This window comes from Lutjanus erythropterus, chromosome 6 (genome assembly GCF_056507025.1).
Source record: "Lutjanus erythropterus isolate fLutEry1 chromosome 6, fLutEry1.hap2, whole genome shotgun sequence".
Classification (NCBI taxonomy): domain Eukaryota; kingdom Metazoa; phylum Chordata; class Actinopteri; order Lutjaniformes; family Lutjanidae; genus Lutjanus; species Lutjanus erythropterus.
The window spans coordinates 40,531,919-40,544,804 of NC_139322.1; the positions used below are offsets into that span (position 1 = coordinate 40,531,919).

The following is a 12,886-nucleotide window of genomic DNA, read 5'->3' on the forward strand; positions in this document are numbered from 1 at the left end:
CTTTCAAATATCACACGTAATATTTTTTTCAACATGACGTGCAACATTACTTTCAGTATCATGTGCAATATTACTTATTAGTTTTAAATATCACTACCAATTTTACTTTCAATGTTATACTGCTTTCTATATCACATCTAATATTACTCCTTTGTATCATTGCCAGTATTTTTCTATATTAATTTATTTTATTACTGAAGTTATCTTACTTTTATTCTTCTATTCAGCACTAGATTTTGCATTCACTCCCTGTACACTTAATATTTATTACGCTATTGTTCCAATTCTTTTGTCACTGGGATATTTTGAGCAATTTCTGGCACCAAAACTTTCTTTAGGATCAATAAAGTTCTCTTACCTTAATATATCCAGGCTGATTGAAGTCACAAGTTTACCCACTCAAATGTTATCACAATAACTTGGCTACTGAATTGCTAAATTAGTGTTTAAAGGACAAACTGAGCTGCAAAAACAGCCCAGTTTTCAGTTTTACTCTGCACTCATCATAATGTTGTGACTGTGCCCTCAAATCATCTATGAACATTTAAACTATATATATGCATGTGTTCCACAAGGTCTTGGTCTCTTAATGTGTTATTTTACAGGGATTTTTGGCCTTTTTTTAAAATCAATTCTCATGTGGTCAAAATGGTTACATTTTCCAACAAATCTCTAGTAAGTAATAAGCCCAAAAACTGCTGCAACAACTTCAGATATAAGAATTGTCATCGTATACATCCAGCAATATGCCTTTATACACTCCAAACTTTCAAACAGGCACAGCAAGAAAACAATATTACAGATTTATGACTAGAAAAACCTGACAGTGCTGAGCTCTGATATATACACTATTTCTCTTTATCTGCCTGTTACAAAAACACAGCCACAGGCTACAGTAACATGTTAAACAGAACTTCTGTCAGTAATTTCAGGCAATAATCCATGGTGGGTCACTGCACACTAAACTGAACACACACACACACACAAAATACAAAGAGAAACAGATTTATTCACAACATCACACAATTCAAAACATGTCCAAACTAAACATCTCTCTCTGTGGAACTCACATGAAAATGTGTTACAATTCAAAGACACAATTGCTTTGCTGCTTTGAAATAAACAACTAAAATGGATAACAGAATGTAAAAAGGTGGGGATCAGCCGCCTCCTCTCGTCTCATACTCGCTCCAAAGCCTCCAACATGATGATGCTGTTTCCTCTGATCACCTGGGAGGAATAACACCACACACAGTTAACAACAACACACTTCCTAAAGGTTTCAGTTTAAAAATGAAGATGATGAAATTCAAACTGATAAGACTTCAGATTAGTCAGAATAGAACTATCCATTAAAGTCATTTAAAATCCCATTAGTGTATTAACCTCCCGAATTCGGTTTCCCTGCAAAATAATGTCTGAAGAACTTGTTTCCGTGGAACATTTACACATGATGAGGCCAAACCCTGGCATTAAAATGTCTACATCCCCACAAAACAAAGGCTAACAGCTAATAGCTTCTTTACCATTTGTACCATTAGTGCTCCAGGTGCTTAAATGCCATTTTCGGTACATAGATCACTATCTCTGAGAATGTTGTTTCCCAGTGACTTTGAAAATGTACACAGTGATGCTGTGATACAGTTGGGCTCTTTTTAGCTCCATGTCATAACCAGTTTTAACTCAAAATACTGATTGTCCAGTTCAGTGAAGGGTTGACAGTGATTAAATTGAAGCATCACAGCTCCTTTTGAATTTGTGGTCCAGTATTTTTCTGATCAGGCATCTGCCATGGGGTTTATTAACTAGGGTGGAAATTAGACTAACTTTAAAATATGCCACTGTTATCAGTATTGTAAAGTGCTTTATGGGTCTATAATTCAGGATTATTATTATATTGAATAAAATATTGAATATTAATGACGTGAAGTTCTTATATTCATTTTAGGCTAATTAATTGTTATATAATTTGAAAATAGAAAATAATTGAGACTAATTGTTTTGTTAATTGTTTAATTTGTAAAATAATTGTTATATTAATTGAATTGAAGATTAACTGTTTTGTTAATTGTTTAATTTGTAAAATAATTGTTAGACGCAGCCGTACTTCAGTTACAACATGTTGAGAAGCTCTGGTGTACACAACATGCTCTCAACTATTGTCATTCAACTATGAGTTTGTAAGAGTGCAATTTGGAGCATATTTTTCAAACTCATCTCATCAAAGTCATTAGATCATCAAAACAACAGAGGGTACATACAGAACATGAGATAGTACATGGGTAGTGATTTCAGACAGCCCTGCACTTTAAATGGAATTTACAGACAAAAAGAAAAATACAGCCAAGGTACTGACCACCATGCCGATGCTGTTCTGTTGTCCTCCGGGGCCCATCTCCAGAGAGTCATCCACCACCAGGTTCATGAAGGGGTCAAAACCTCGCAGGATGCCCTGCACGTGTCTGCCTCCATTCAATTTCACTGAAGGACAAAAAGGGATTTACTCTTGTGTTGCGTTATGTTATATTAGTATGAGACCACTGGCATTGATTCCTAACCATCCAAGCAGTATCACTTATTATTTCCTGTCTTGATCAGATTAACTGCCTTCATCTTCTATGAATTATGCTGGAATTGAGTTGGAAAAAGCATCACATTGGACTGCAAGCCCATACTCAGGGTTCTTACACACTTTAAGTTTCATGACTCAATACTTTTCTCAACAATCACCATTCTCCAAAAGCCCACTGCTATTGACCACTGAGCCCTCCACCATCATAGCAATGTGACTTAAAAGCCTTCTGTATTTGAGGTAGCGAGTCCCTCAGAGTTGCACTACGACAGGAGTTTTATTCCGTTTTTGACACACGAGAGAGAAAACAAACAGAAGCTGCTGCTCGTCATTTCTCTAACCAATGTTGTGCCTTCATGTCCTGCTTACTGGTTTCTTATTGAACCTGCCCAATCAACCAAATCCAAAAGGTTTGGTTGGCAGCGGTGTTTCTTCTCTATTCTGACTTTATGTATCGAATAAATATTAGACTATATTACTACTCACTCCATATTTTCTCCTTAGACCAACTGACATTGAAAATAAGAACTGAAAATGGATTAAAAAATATTTACGGTACAATAAGTAGTAGGATCATTTGTCAGGTATTGTTTGTAAATACACCAGAAAGATAGTTGTCTGCTGAGTCTACGCCAAGTTATTGTGATAACATTTGAGTGGGTAAACTTGTGACTTCAATTAGCCTGGAAGTATTAAGATAAGATAGAACTTTATTGATCCTAAAGAAAACCTATGGGCGGAGGGTGTTGCAGGTGCCACCACACACGTCTGGTGGGTGTGGGTGATTATTTTTGTATGAGTGAAGGGACTGTTTTGGGGAAAATCCTCCTATAGTATGAACTTAATTAACTGTATTTTTTTGTTGGTGCAGAACTGCTTATTCACTGTGTCCATGGAAAAGACAATGAACGCAGCAAGGTTTCCTTCCACAGAAATTTAGTCTGTTTAATTTTCTGAAAACTACACCACTCATAAATGTTTCAACAAGCTTAATGAGGTTAGATGCAATTCAAAGATATTGCTGCATTTCCTGTCAAACTAATTTCAGTCTTGAACGCAGGTAGCATATCTGTGACTGGGAATAACCAGAAAATTATGTCTCATTATTTCTGCCATAAGTCCATCTTCCAAACAAACAACAAACAAAATCCTATCTGGAAACATGTCCAGACTCACTGGTTTGGAGTATCATGCCTTCACACTGTACTCCACAAACAGGATGTAACTTGGCTACAAGCTAATGCATGTTTTCATTTATGATTTCACATCTTTGCAGAGTGTTGCGCGACAACATATGACAGGAATATATATATATATATATATATATATATATATATATATATATATATATATATATATATATATATATATATGTTATGTGTTCTATGCTCAGTGTTGCTTCAGGACCAGTTTAACAGAACATTAAAGGAGGTGTGGTTAGAGGTCTCAGACAAACAACAATACACCCGAATCAACAGGCTCATGTTGCTTTAAATGCAGGTCAGTTTCAGCTGAGTAGGTTTGAATATTAGGTTATAGTTATACTCACACGAAAGCTTCTTGTCCATGAATCTGAAAAAGGAAAAATAACATGAGCTTACGTTACAGATGACATGGTACATAGAATAACCCAGTTCACTGTGAACTGGGTTATTCTATGTACTAATGCTAATGTTAGCTTGTTTCCATTGCAAACAATGTAGCGCGGGAGCTGTGCGGAAAGATTTCATTAAATTAGACCACAAACATGTAAAAATTAACTTCATTGAAACAGCACAGACACTTACTTCTTCAGCTCGGGTGGGTGTGCTTTGCTCATTTTGTCTGTTTTTTGTTAATAGCGACAAAGATGCTGTTCGAATGGTTTTCGTTTCACAAACCCGCGTAGGGAAGGGGAACATGCGCGAGGGACCGGAACTTAACGGACCAATTTCCGTCTTCCTGCTGCAATATGTGTGCACGCGCACAGCGCCGCCATGAGGCCAGGAGGAGGCAGAGCAGAGCTGGTGACTTCATTCTTTTTTGTACCAAAATAAAACTTTGAGCTGGCATGTTTTCTGCGCATAAATGGGACAAGAAATTATGGATACAAGAATAAGATAGCTGTTTAATTTTTTGACACAAGAAAGAACATTTTTGCAACATGGACAGACTTCTCTTAGGGCAGCCATATTTAAATGAAATAGTAAGGTAAACACAGGTGTTACCAATGATATTAATTAATGTCTCATTCCATTTAGCTACTGTACAACACCCTGACTCTGTTTGACCTGAATGGAACCTTAAATATCATTGGAAGCATTTGTTAATGTCAAAATGGCTGCTGTAAAAAAGATCTATTTATGTTTTATTACATATGTTCTTCTCTCCACACAAAAACAGTAAAATACAGCCAATATTTAAAAAAAATAATAAGGCTGGAAATAACTTTAGTTCCATGAGTCAGTCACAGAAGTGTAATGTAAATAGTACATTTACTCAAGTACTGTTCGGTGCAATTTTGATGTGTACTTCACTTAACTATCTCCACTTTATGCTACTTCTATTCAGCTACATCTCTGGTAAATATTGTATTTTTCACTTCACTACATGTAATTTACATGTACAATTACTAGTTGCCTTTTACTTGAAAAATATGGTAGGCTTATATGAAGTACTATAGTACTATGATGCAGTACTATATTATTACTCTACACAATACTATACAAAGCCTCTGAAAATGGCTCCACATTGACAAACTACATTAAAATGCTCTTACATATATTCCTGATTGATGAAAACATAATATAACAAATAATAATCAGTGTCAAAGGAGACATTATAAATAATGAGTATTTTTTACTTTTGATATGTTGGTGATTTTTTGCTGATAAAACTCATATACTTTTACTTCACCCCAAAATCAAAAATATGTATTTTCCCTCTGGCCTGTAATGCTACTTATCCATCTGTTTTGGTGTGAGCTGCAGAGTTTTGGAGATAAAGGCAGTAGAGATGTATGCATTCTCTCTGATATAATTGGACTAAATGGCACTCGGCTTGTGGTGCTCAAAGCAACAACAACATAATTGAAAAATTCACCATCTTTCAAGAAATCCTAACCAAGTTGTTCAGTAATCCACAGACCTTGTTGTGAGCAGTTTCATGTGGGAACTACTAGGGAAAAATATGCTTTTTTGATTTTGGGAACTTTCACCTTTAAGTAACATTCAACCTGCAAAAGAGTGTTTTAGACTATGATAATTCTACTTTTAATTAAGTCAGGTAAATCATCTAAGTACTTCTTCCAACAATGGTCAGTCTTCACTGACATTCTGCTACACCACTGCTGTAGAGTTGCAAACATGCTAGCATAGTAAGTAAGTAAACCATAATTTACAGAAAGATATTTCATTTAGAGTTTACCAGTAAGATTTGGCCTCATTCACACTTTCAGTAAAAAGAAAACAGTCCAAACACCTCATGAGAATTGATAAGTTTTAATTATGTCATCTATAAAGAACCATAAACTGATTTTTTACAAAAGACCTCAAAAAAGTGGAAGCTCCAAAACCTATTAAATAATTTCCTACATTTTCACAGTAGATTCTTTAAGAAAAAACAAAACAAAACAAAACAGAACTCATGTTGATCCTAGTTGATTTACCAAAGCGCACTTATCAAGCATCACAGACACACTGAAGGGCTGCCATCAGTCCATCTGTTTGCATAGCTAATATCACCCGAGAACACGCCAGCTGTAAAGATAGACCATAATAAAAGGCATTGTATTGGGTAGAAGTATCCATGACAGCAATTAGCAGTTTGTTCATCCTATAGATTATGGCATTAACAATTACTGTATATTGGAACCTTCAAAGAGCACATACAAATGCTCAAAACATGGTAACATTTCACACTTGGTGATTTCATTCATTGATTTATACCTTGGGACAGCAGTACTACGAATTTAATGCAAATTACCCAACAGGTCCAACACGTGGCAGTGAGAGTCCTGAAAGTGACACACTAGAGGTCTCATCAATGTGACTAATTATTGCCAAAATTGTAAGAAAAATAACTAAAATACAGCAGAAGACATATTTGACCTCAATTAGCTAAAGCATTCTAGATGTCTGATGTAAAAATAAGACTGTAGCCAACAAGATATCTCTGGCAACGCTTCAGCTACAACGTACCATGGTTATGTTTCCAAAAAGCACCTCAAAGGCACGATGATCTTAGTCCCATTGAAAGTCTGTGGGCTAAGATTATCTTCACTTAAAAGATGTTTTTTGGAAAAAGCATCTGTATGAAATCGTCACGTCAGTGATGCCAACCCCTATTTAAGAAGCATTCAGGTATTTTTGCAGGTTTGTTCCCTTTTTCAGGCGGCCCTAGGTTGTAATGTATTTCATTAAATTATGAAAATCAACATATAGACTTCAGGGCCTAACAATAAGGATTGCCTGATGGCAGTAAAATGTTACATTGGGACAGTAAAGGCAATCAGCCAGTTGTCTGATCCTGCCAGTGCTTAAAAAAAAAAAAAAAGTTAAATAAAAATCATAACACTTAAATCATTTTACGTACATTGCTTGGTTAGTGACCTTTAAGATTTCATTCTGGTCTGCCTGTCAGTCTGTTCCTGTGTGGATTTCAGAAAAGTGCCACACAAAGACAGACACAGGCAGGATTATTTACTTCATAGATTAAATCGTGGTCAGCCCTAAAACAACATCGGACTCTTGGAGAAAAACAAGCGACTGTGGTTTCAGAATGATGACTCAATATGTGTATCTAGTAGGGCTGCACAATTAATCAAAATTTTATTGAAATCGCAATATAGCTTTCTGTATCACTGTACCCTGGACTGCTTTTCAGTCAAAATGATGTTGTTGTCTTTATATTGTAATAAAGCTGAAATTATTAATTTGAAAAGTTCATCATTGGTGCCCAAACGCTTGTGTGACACTCAAATTTATTTCTAACAAGTGTCCACATTTTCTTCTTGTCTTGTTTAATTTAATAACAACACAGCTTGTTAATGCACTGCTGCTCTGTAAGTGACTCTGAGATGGTGCAATGTAATTTGTTTTGTATTATAGTTAATGTTTACACAAACTGATTTACAATAACGTGTTGAAAAATAAATAAGTGGACACCTAGAATGTAAAAAACATCTGAAAATTTGAAAGACTTATGATATGCTTTAGAAAATGTGTGGTAACTAAAACATGCAAAAACCCTGGTATGTTCTCTTAACAATCCATTCTCTTATACCCTGGATATGCTGCTATGGATCCCATTTAACCAACAGCGTAGGAGTAAAAGATGTTCTGAATGCTTAATCAATGAGCTGGTTGATCAACAAGAATTTCATAGACATTTCATCACTATCTGCGCTCTACTCCATCAAGGCAAAAAGGCAACCGCTGATGACATTCAAACTGAGTCTCAGGCTTTGCTGGCCTGTTGTGTGTAGCCCTCTGTGATGCTGTCCTGCTCCACCCGGACTCGCAGGTGCTCCTGACAGTGTTCTAGGAAAGAGTCAAGCGCTGAGAAGCCCTGCTGGCAGGGCACGCAGTGGTACAGCCTCTGCCTCTTTGAGCCCGGCCACTTGCATGTGTCCATCTCGTTTGTGCACACGCTGCACTGTCTCCTCTTCACCGATGACTGGTGGAGTTCCACGTGCTCCCTCAGCTGTGACTGCACAGAGAAAACCTCTGCACAGGAGGGACATGGGAACTCTGTCTCAACCTCCTCCTCCTCCTCCTCCTCCTCCTCCTCCTCCTCCTCCTCTTCCTCCTCCTCATCATCTGTAACCTCCTCCTCCACCACCACCTTCTCCACTTCAGGCACTTCTCTGCATCTCTCTGGTTCAGTAACTTTGTTCTCTACTCTGGGCACTTTCCTGGGCCTCCCTGGACCAGCTCTGACAGTCTTGTTATCTGCTGGGCAGGGTTTTACATTATTTGGTCTGTTTTCTGGTAACCTGGAGTCTTTGGTGGGACATTCTGCAGACTGGTTTTTACTTTTGATTGTGTTGAAGCTTGAGGCTGTATGCCGTCTGTAATGTGCCCTAAGTGACAAATGATGGAAGAAGACTTTCCCACAGACCTGACAAGGATACGCATCCCGTCTCCTGCGCTTGCTTATGGCTGGTCTTGGTTCTCTCCTGATATTTTTCTCTCTGCTGTGCTTCTCTTTTCTGTGCAGGTATAGCTTAGAGGTGCTCCTAAAAACCATGTCGCAAGAGCGACAGATCAGAGATTTTTTTTTGGATTTTGGGATTTTAACTGGATCTCCATTCACCTTGGAATTCACTCCTCTCCTCGTTTCTCCACCTTCTCCTTTGGTTTTTTGCCGCTGTGGAGCCATCAGCTGCTCATCTGCATGGCTGGTTTGTTCATGGCGTTGCAGTCCAGCTTCGGTGCGGAAGCTTCTAGGACAGAATTGGCACATACAGAGAGCCCTGCTGCTGGACCCTGGGGTGTCTGAAGAATCAGAACGGGTCGAGTCTCCCTCAGAAACTGGTGGAGAATCATCTGGAAGGCTGCTGGCATCAGCTATATCCGATGGGGACGGTGGCTCACTGCAGCCAGCCTGCTGATGGTGCAGCAGAGCCTGCTTTTGACTGAAGCCCCTCCCACATGGGGCACATGCGTAAGGGCTGCTGTCCAGGAGGTGAGGCTGGCGGTGAGGTGATTTGTCCTGCGGCCTGCCAGGATCTGAGGTCCGAGTCGTACATGCAGGACATGGAGAACTGAGCCGTGACTCTCCACGGCAACGCTCACATGGGGAGGAGTCACGACTGCACTTATGTAACTGTAAGGACGACCTCAGGGAGAACTCCTGCCCACAGGAGGGACAGCGGTGAGGCTTGGGTAATGTGTGCTTCACTTCCTGGTGGTGCAACAGATCTGCTGCGTAAGGGAACCCCTTACCACATTCTTGACACACATATGTGGACAGGTGGGACGGTTGCTGCCTCTGGTTTCGTGTGTGTTGTTTTGGGTCAGCCCGTGCAATGAAGTTGGCGAGCTTAGACAGAGTGTCTGCTGCCGTCCTGGAGCGGCTAAACGACTCCTGGGCCCTTGTGGCGCTCCAGCTGACTCCATCCATCCTCCTTCACCAAGCTTCTCCTGCTTTAGTGGAAACAGGAGAAGTTTGAGTCATTGCACTAGAAATCACATAAATACAAGAACCAAAGTGTAAGGCATTTAGCAGCAGGGTACCTCCATGGACTTTTTAATACCACTTGGAATTAAAATTAATGCCAACTTTACAACCATACCAAGTGAATTTAGTAAAGCATTAAAATATTCACATTAATATTGCTTAGAATAGGCTTAACCCACTCAAATTTTGGATTCTGCTGCCACTTAAAAAACGGCATTTTAGGTTCTTCTTCATTACTAAATAATTGCTTTAAAAATGTTAATTACAGCAAATATTAATTCAGAATAGGATTAGAATTGAAAAGTCTATAAAACTAAATGTTTCTAGAGCAGCAAAGTAATGTTTACTACAGCAAAGTTACTGTATAAACTCAATAATACCTCACTGGAAACAAATCTAAAATGCCAATAAAATAAGTTATAATCATGACATCAAATACTGAGTGAAGTGCACAGGCATCAGTCAGTATCTTCATCCTGTCATCTGTCCACCTCTGATTCACTGCCTTACAAGAACCTGCCAAATTGTACTTTACTGAGTGCATTCTTCTAGTTTACAAAATTCACAACTTTGTAAATTAAATTCATCTTGATAGTTTTGGTGTGAGTTGCCAAGTACACTCAACAGCAATGTCTCTTTCCAGAAGTTATTCAAGATCATGCACAGACCTGGAGCAGTGTCATGTAAGAACAAGGGTTAGGTACTGAAACCCAGTGGAAATATAGCAGCACTTCCAGTATGACCAGTCCCTACAGGACTGAATCAGTCTGCATTTCAGTGCTACATGCCTGAACAGTCAAATGAAATAGTTGCCCTCTGGTGCAGACATTATTGGAAACAGAAGCATCACTGCACCATTGCTAGTTAACATAACAGAAGCACTCTCTCTACTTTCTCTCTAGCAGCAGGGAGCCTACTGGTAGCTACGTCACAACTTGTGTGAAGGGATGAAGCATCTAGTGACACATGGGACATGCTTGAAGGCAATGGGATGCATCATGCTCATCTGCTTGTGTGACCCCATGCTGAGCACATCAGCCGGTCAGCTAGCCTGCTTGTCCATGACTGCAGAGACGGGGCACATAGATATTAAACACTTGATGTGACAGATCAAAATGACTTGACATTTCTATCTATGATGGGGAGACCACTGATGATGGTTCCACAGATTTACAAATATGATCACATTTCTGCAAAAGAGTTGAGGTATAACCTCTTGCCCATGAGTAGATGCACACTTCCTTCCACATGCTGATATGTTTGACGAGTGTATGTTTGACCCACTTCTCAGGACAAGGTCTGTGGATTTCTAGAAAGAGACATTGCCATTGATTTTTTCAAATGCATTTGTTCCATCTAGTCCTATTACATTGAAAACATCTCTCCACACTCAACAATTCACATCAAAACTACTCAAATGCATGAATAGCACTACAGGCCAGAAGAAAGATGTGGATTTTGGGGTCCCTTTAAAGGCTATTTGGGTCGAATCACCGAGCTGCTGTTGCCTGTTAGTGAAGTCAGTCAACAGCTCGTCAAGTTGTGATAGGGAAAGGGAAAGAGGAAGCGTGCCTTGTTGTTAGCTGGTTCCTCCTTTCTTGCTGCTAACGTTATCAATAATTGGTAGTTAGATTTAACTTCACAGCAGCACAGACACCCAGTTAAATAATAACTGAGCAGCGGGAGGTCCGTTTATCGACAAGTCAAAGCTACCATGACAGTAAGATTACTGTACTAACCTCACAGCGCGAGACCCCAGGCTAGCTTGGTGTTTGCTAACATTAGCTCGTAGCTAGCTGCGCTAACATTTATAAAAGCACAGTTCCCAGTCCAGCAGCTGACCTTGGCGCTCGGACAGACTCGGTGCGGCGGGTTTATGTCCAGCTGGTTAACTTCGCACGGTGTGTCCCGTTCGCACTTCGTTCGGCTAACACAAACCACAGTAGCATGGCTGCAGAAGTGAAACCTACTGGAAGTTTGTGAGGGGGGCGGGGTTAGCTTCGACGAGCTGTCCCCGCATCACATCCGTCACGTGACCTGTCCACTTCAAAACAGCGTTTGACTGAGACACTTGAAACCAATGTAATGCTATGAAAATGTTTAGGCAGGCCTAAAATTACCTTAAAATATGAAAATAGTGACAATATAATGTCTCTCCCACATGTGCACACACACCAAGGTTATAACTAAAACTAAAAGTAGGTGTGGAAAAACACTTTAGTTACCTAAAATAAAGATAAACTTAAGGGATAAAACAGTAATAAATCTAACTGAACTGATTGTGTGCTCAGAAAACTAGCTTAAATAAATAAATTAAATACAGGAAATATTAGTCAGACTATGAGTCAGACCTTTTTCACAGCAGCCACCTTGATATGAAAAGTTCTGTTCTATTCAGGGTGTTGCTGTTGTGCATGTTGGCTCACTGGAAATGTTCCGCTACACTAAGGGAACTTCATGGTATCATTGGTAACACTTGTGTTTTACCCTACTATGGATGAGAGCAACCCAAAATACCCTGGGTACTTTGCTCCGGTGTCATGCCCCAGCTTCTTTTGGCAACCACTCTAAATTTATCTAGTGGTAAAAAAAAATTTCAAGGCCTTTGTCAGATTAAATGCTTAAAATAAGAAAACCGTATTGCTGTTTAGCTTTCTTGAGCCCAGATCCTCTGACTTGTCAGGTGAGCAGTTGTGTTGTGTTTGTGGATAATGATCATATATCATATAATGATCAGTGTTGTTGTATAGACCTTTCAGTCTGCCTCCATGAAAGTGGATGAACCTGACATTGAACTACCTTATTAAATCTTCAGGTCATGTATATCTGTCACTTTTCAGGTGGTTAAGACACTTTATTTTGCTGTTTTGGTGCTGTTGAACCAAAGCTGTTTTATGGTAGGGCCATATTTTTTCACAGTAAAAACTTAAGTTCCACTGTCACCAAGACACTTTTCGGATTCACTTTGATCAACAGACACAAACAGCATATGTAATTTACTCAGTGACATCATTAACTAAGCTGTGATGGAGAGGTTGACACAGACACACATACTGACTGGCCACTTTTACAGTGCTTGTTTTCATCCAAAGTGAGGCATGGTCATGGCTGCTTTCAACCATAGATGACAAACAGGCAGTTGTCACACCCCAC

At 39.2% G+C, this 12,886-nt stretch overlaps 2 protein-coding genes across 5 annotated transcripts; both read right to left on the minus strand.

Annotated features, from left to right (window-relative positions):
- Positions 1-989: 989 nt before the first annotated feature.
- Positions 990-4,505, minus strand: snrpg (small nuclear ribonucleoprotein polypeptide G). Its single transcript, XM_084721923.1, has 4 exons — positions 4,360-4,505; positions 4,122-4,144; positions 2,357-2,481; positions 990-1,230 (listed from the first exon to the last, which is right to left on the minus strand). Exons 1-4 carry the CDS (start codon positions 4,389-4,391, stop codon positions 1,180-1,182), a joined length of 231 nt encoding a protein of 76 aa, XP_084578049.1. The 5' UTR covers positions 4,392-4,505; the 3' UTR covers positions 990-1,179.
- A 1,530-nt stretch (positions 4,506-6,035) lies between these two features.
- On the minus strand, positions 6,036-11,726 carry LOC146325764 (uncharacterized). 4 transcript variants are annotated; one of them, XM_084721927.1, is made up of 2 exons: positions 11,576-11,726; positions 6,036-9,696 (listed from the first exon to the last, which is right to left on the minus strand). In XM_084721927.1, the coding sequence occupies exon 2, from the start codon at positions 9,674-9,676 to the stop codon at positions 8,009-8,011; it is 1,668 nt and encodes a 555-aa protein (XP_084578053.1). In that variant the 5' UTR covers positions 9,677-9,696; positions 11,576-11,726; the 3' UTR covers positions 6,036-8,008. The 4 variants fall into 4 exon arrangements, with proteins under 4 accessions (XP_084578053.1, XP_084578051.1, XP_084578052.1 ...); XM_084721925.1 differs by having other exon boundaries at positions 6,036-9,699; XM_084721926.1 differs by having other exon boundaries at positions 11,473-11,723.
- Positions 11,727-12,886: the final 1,160 nt, after the last annotated feature.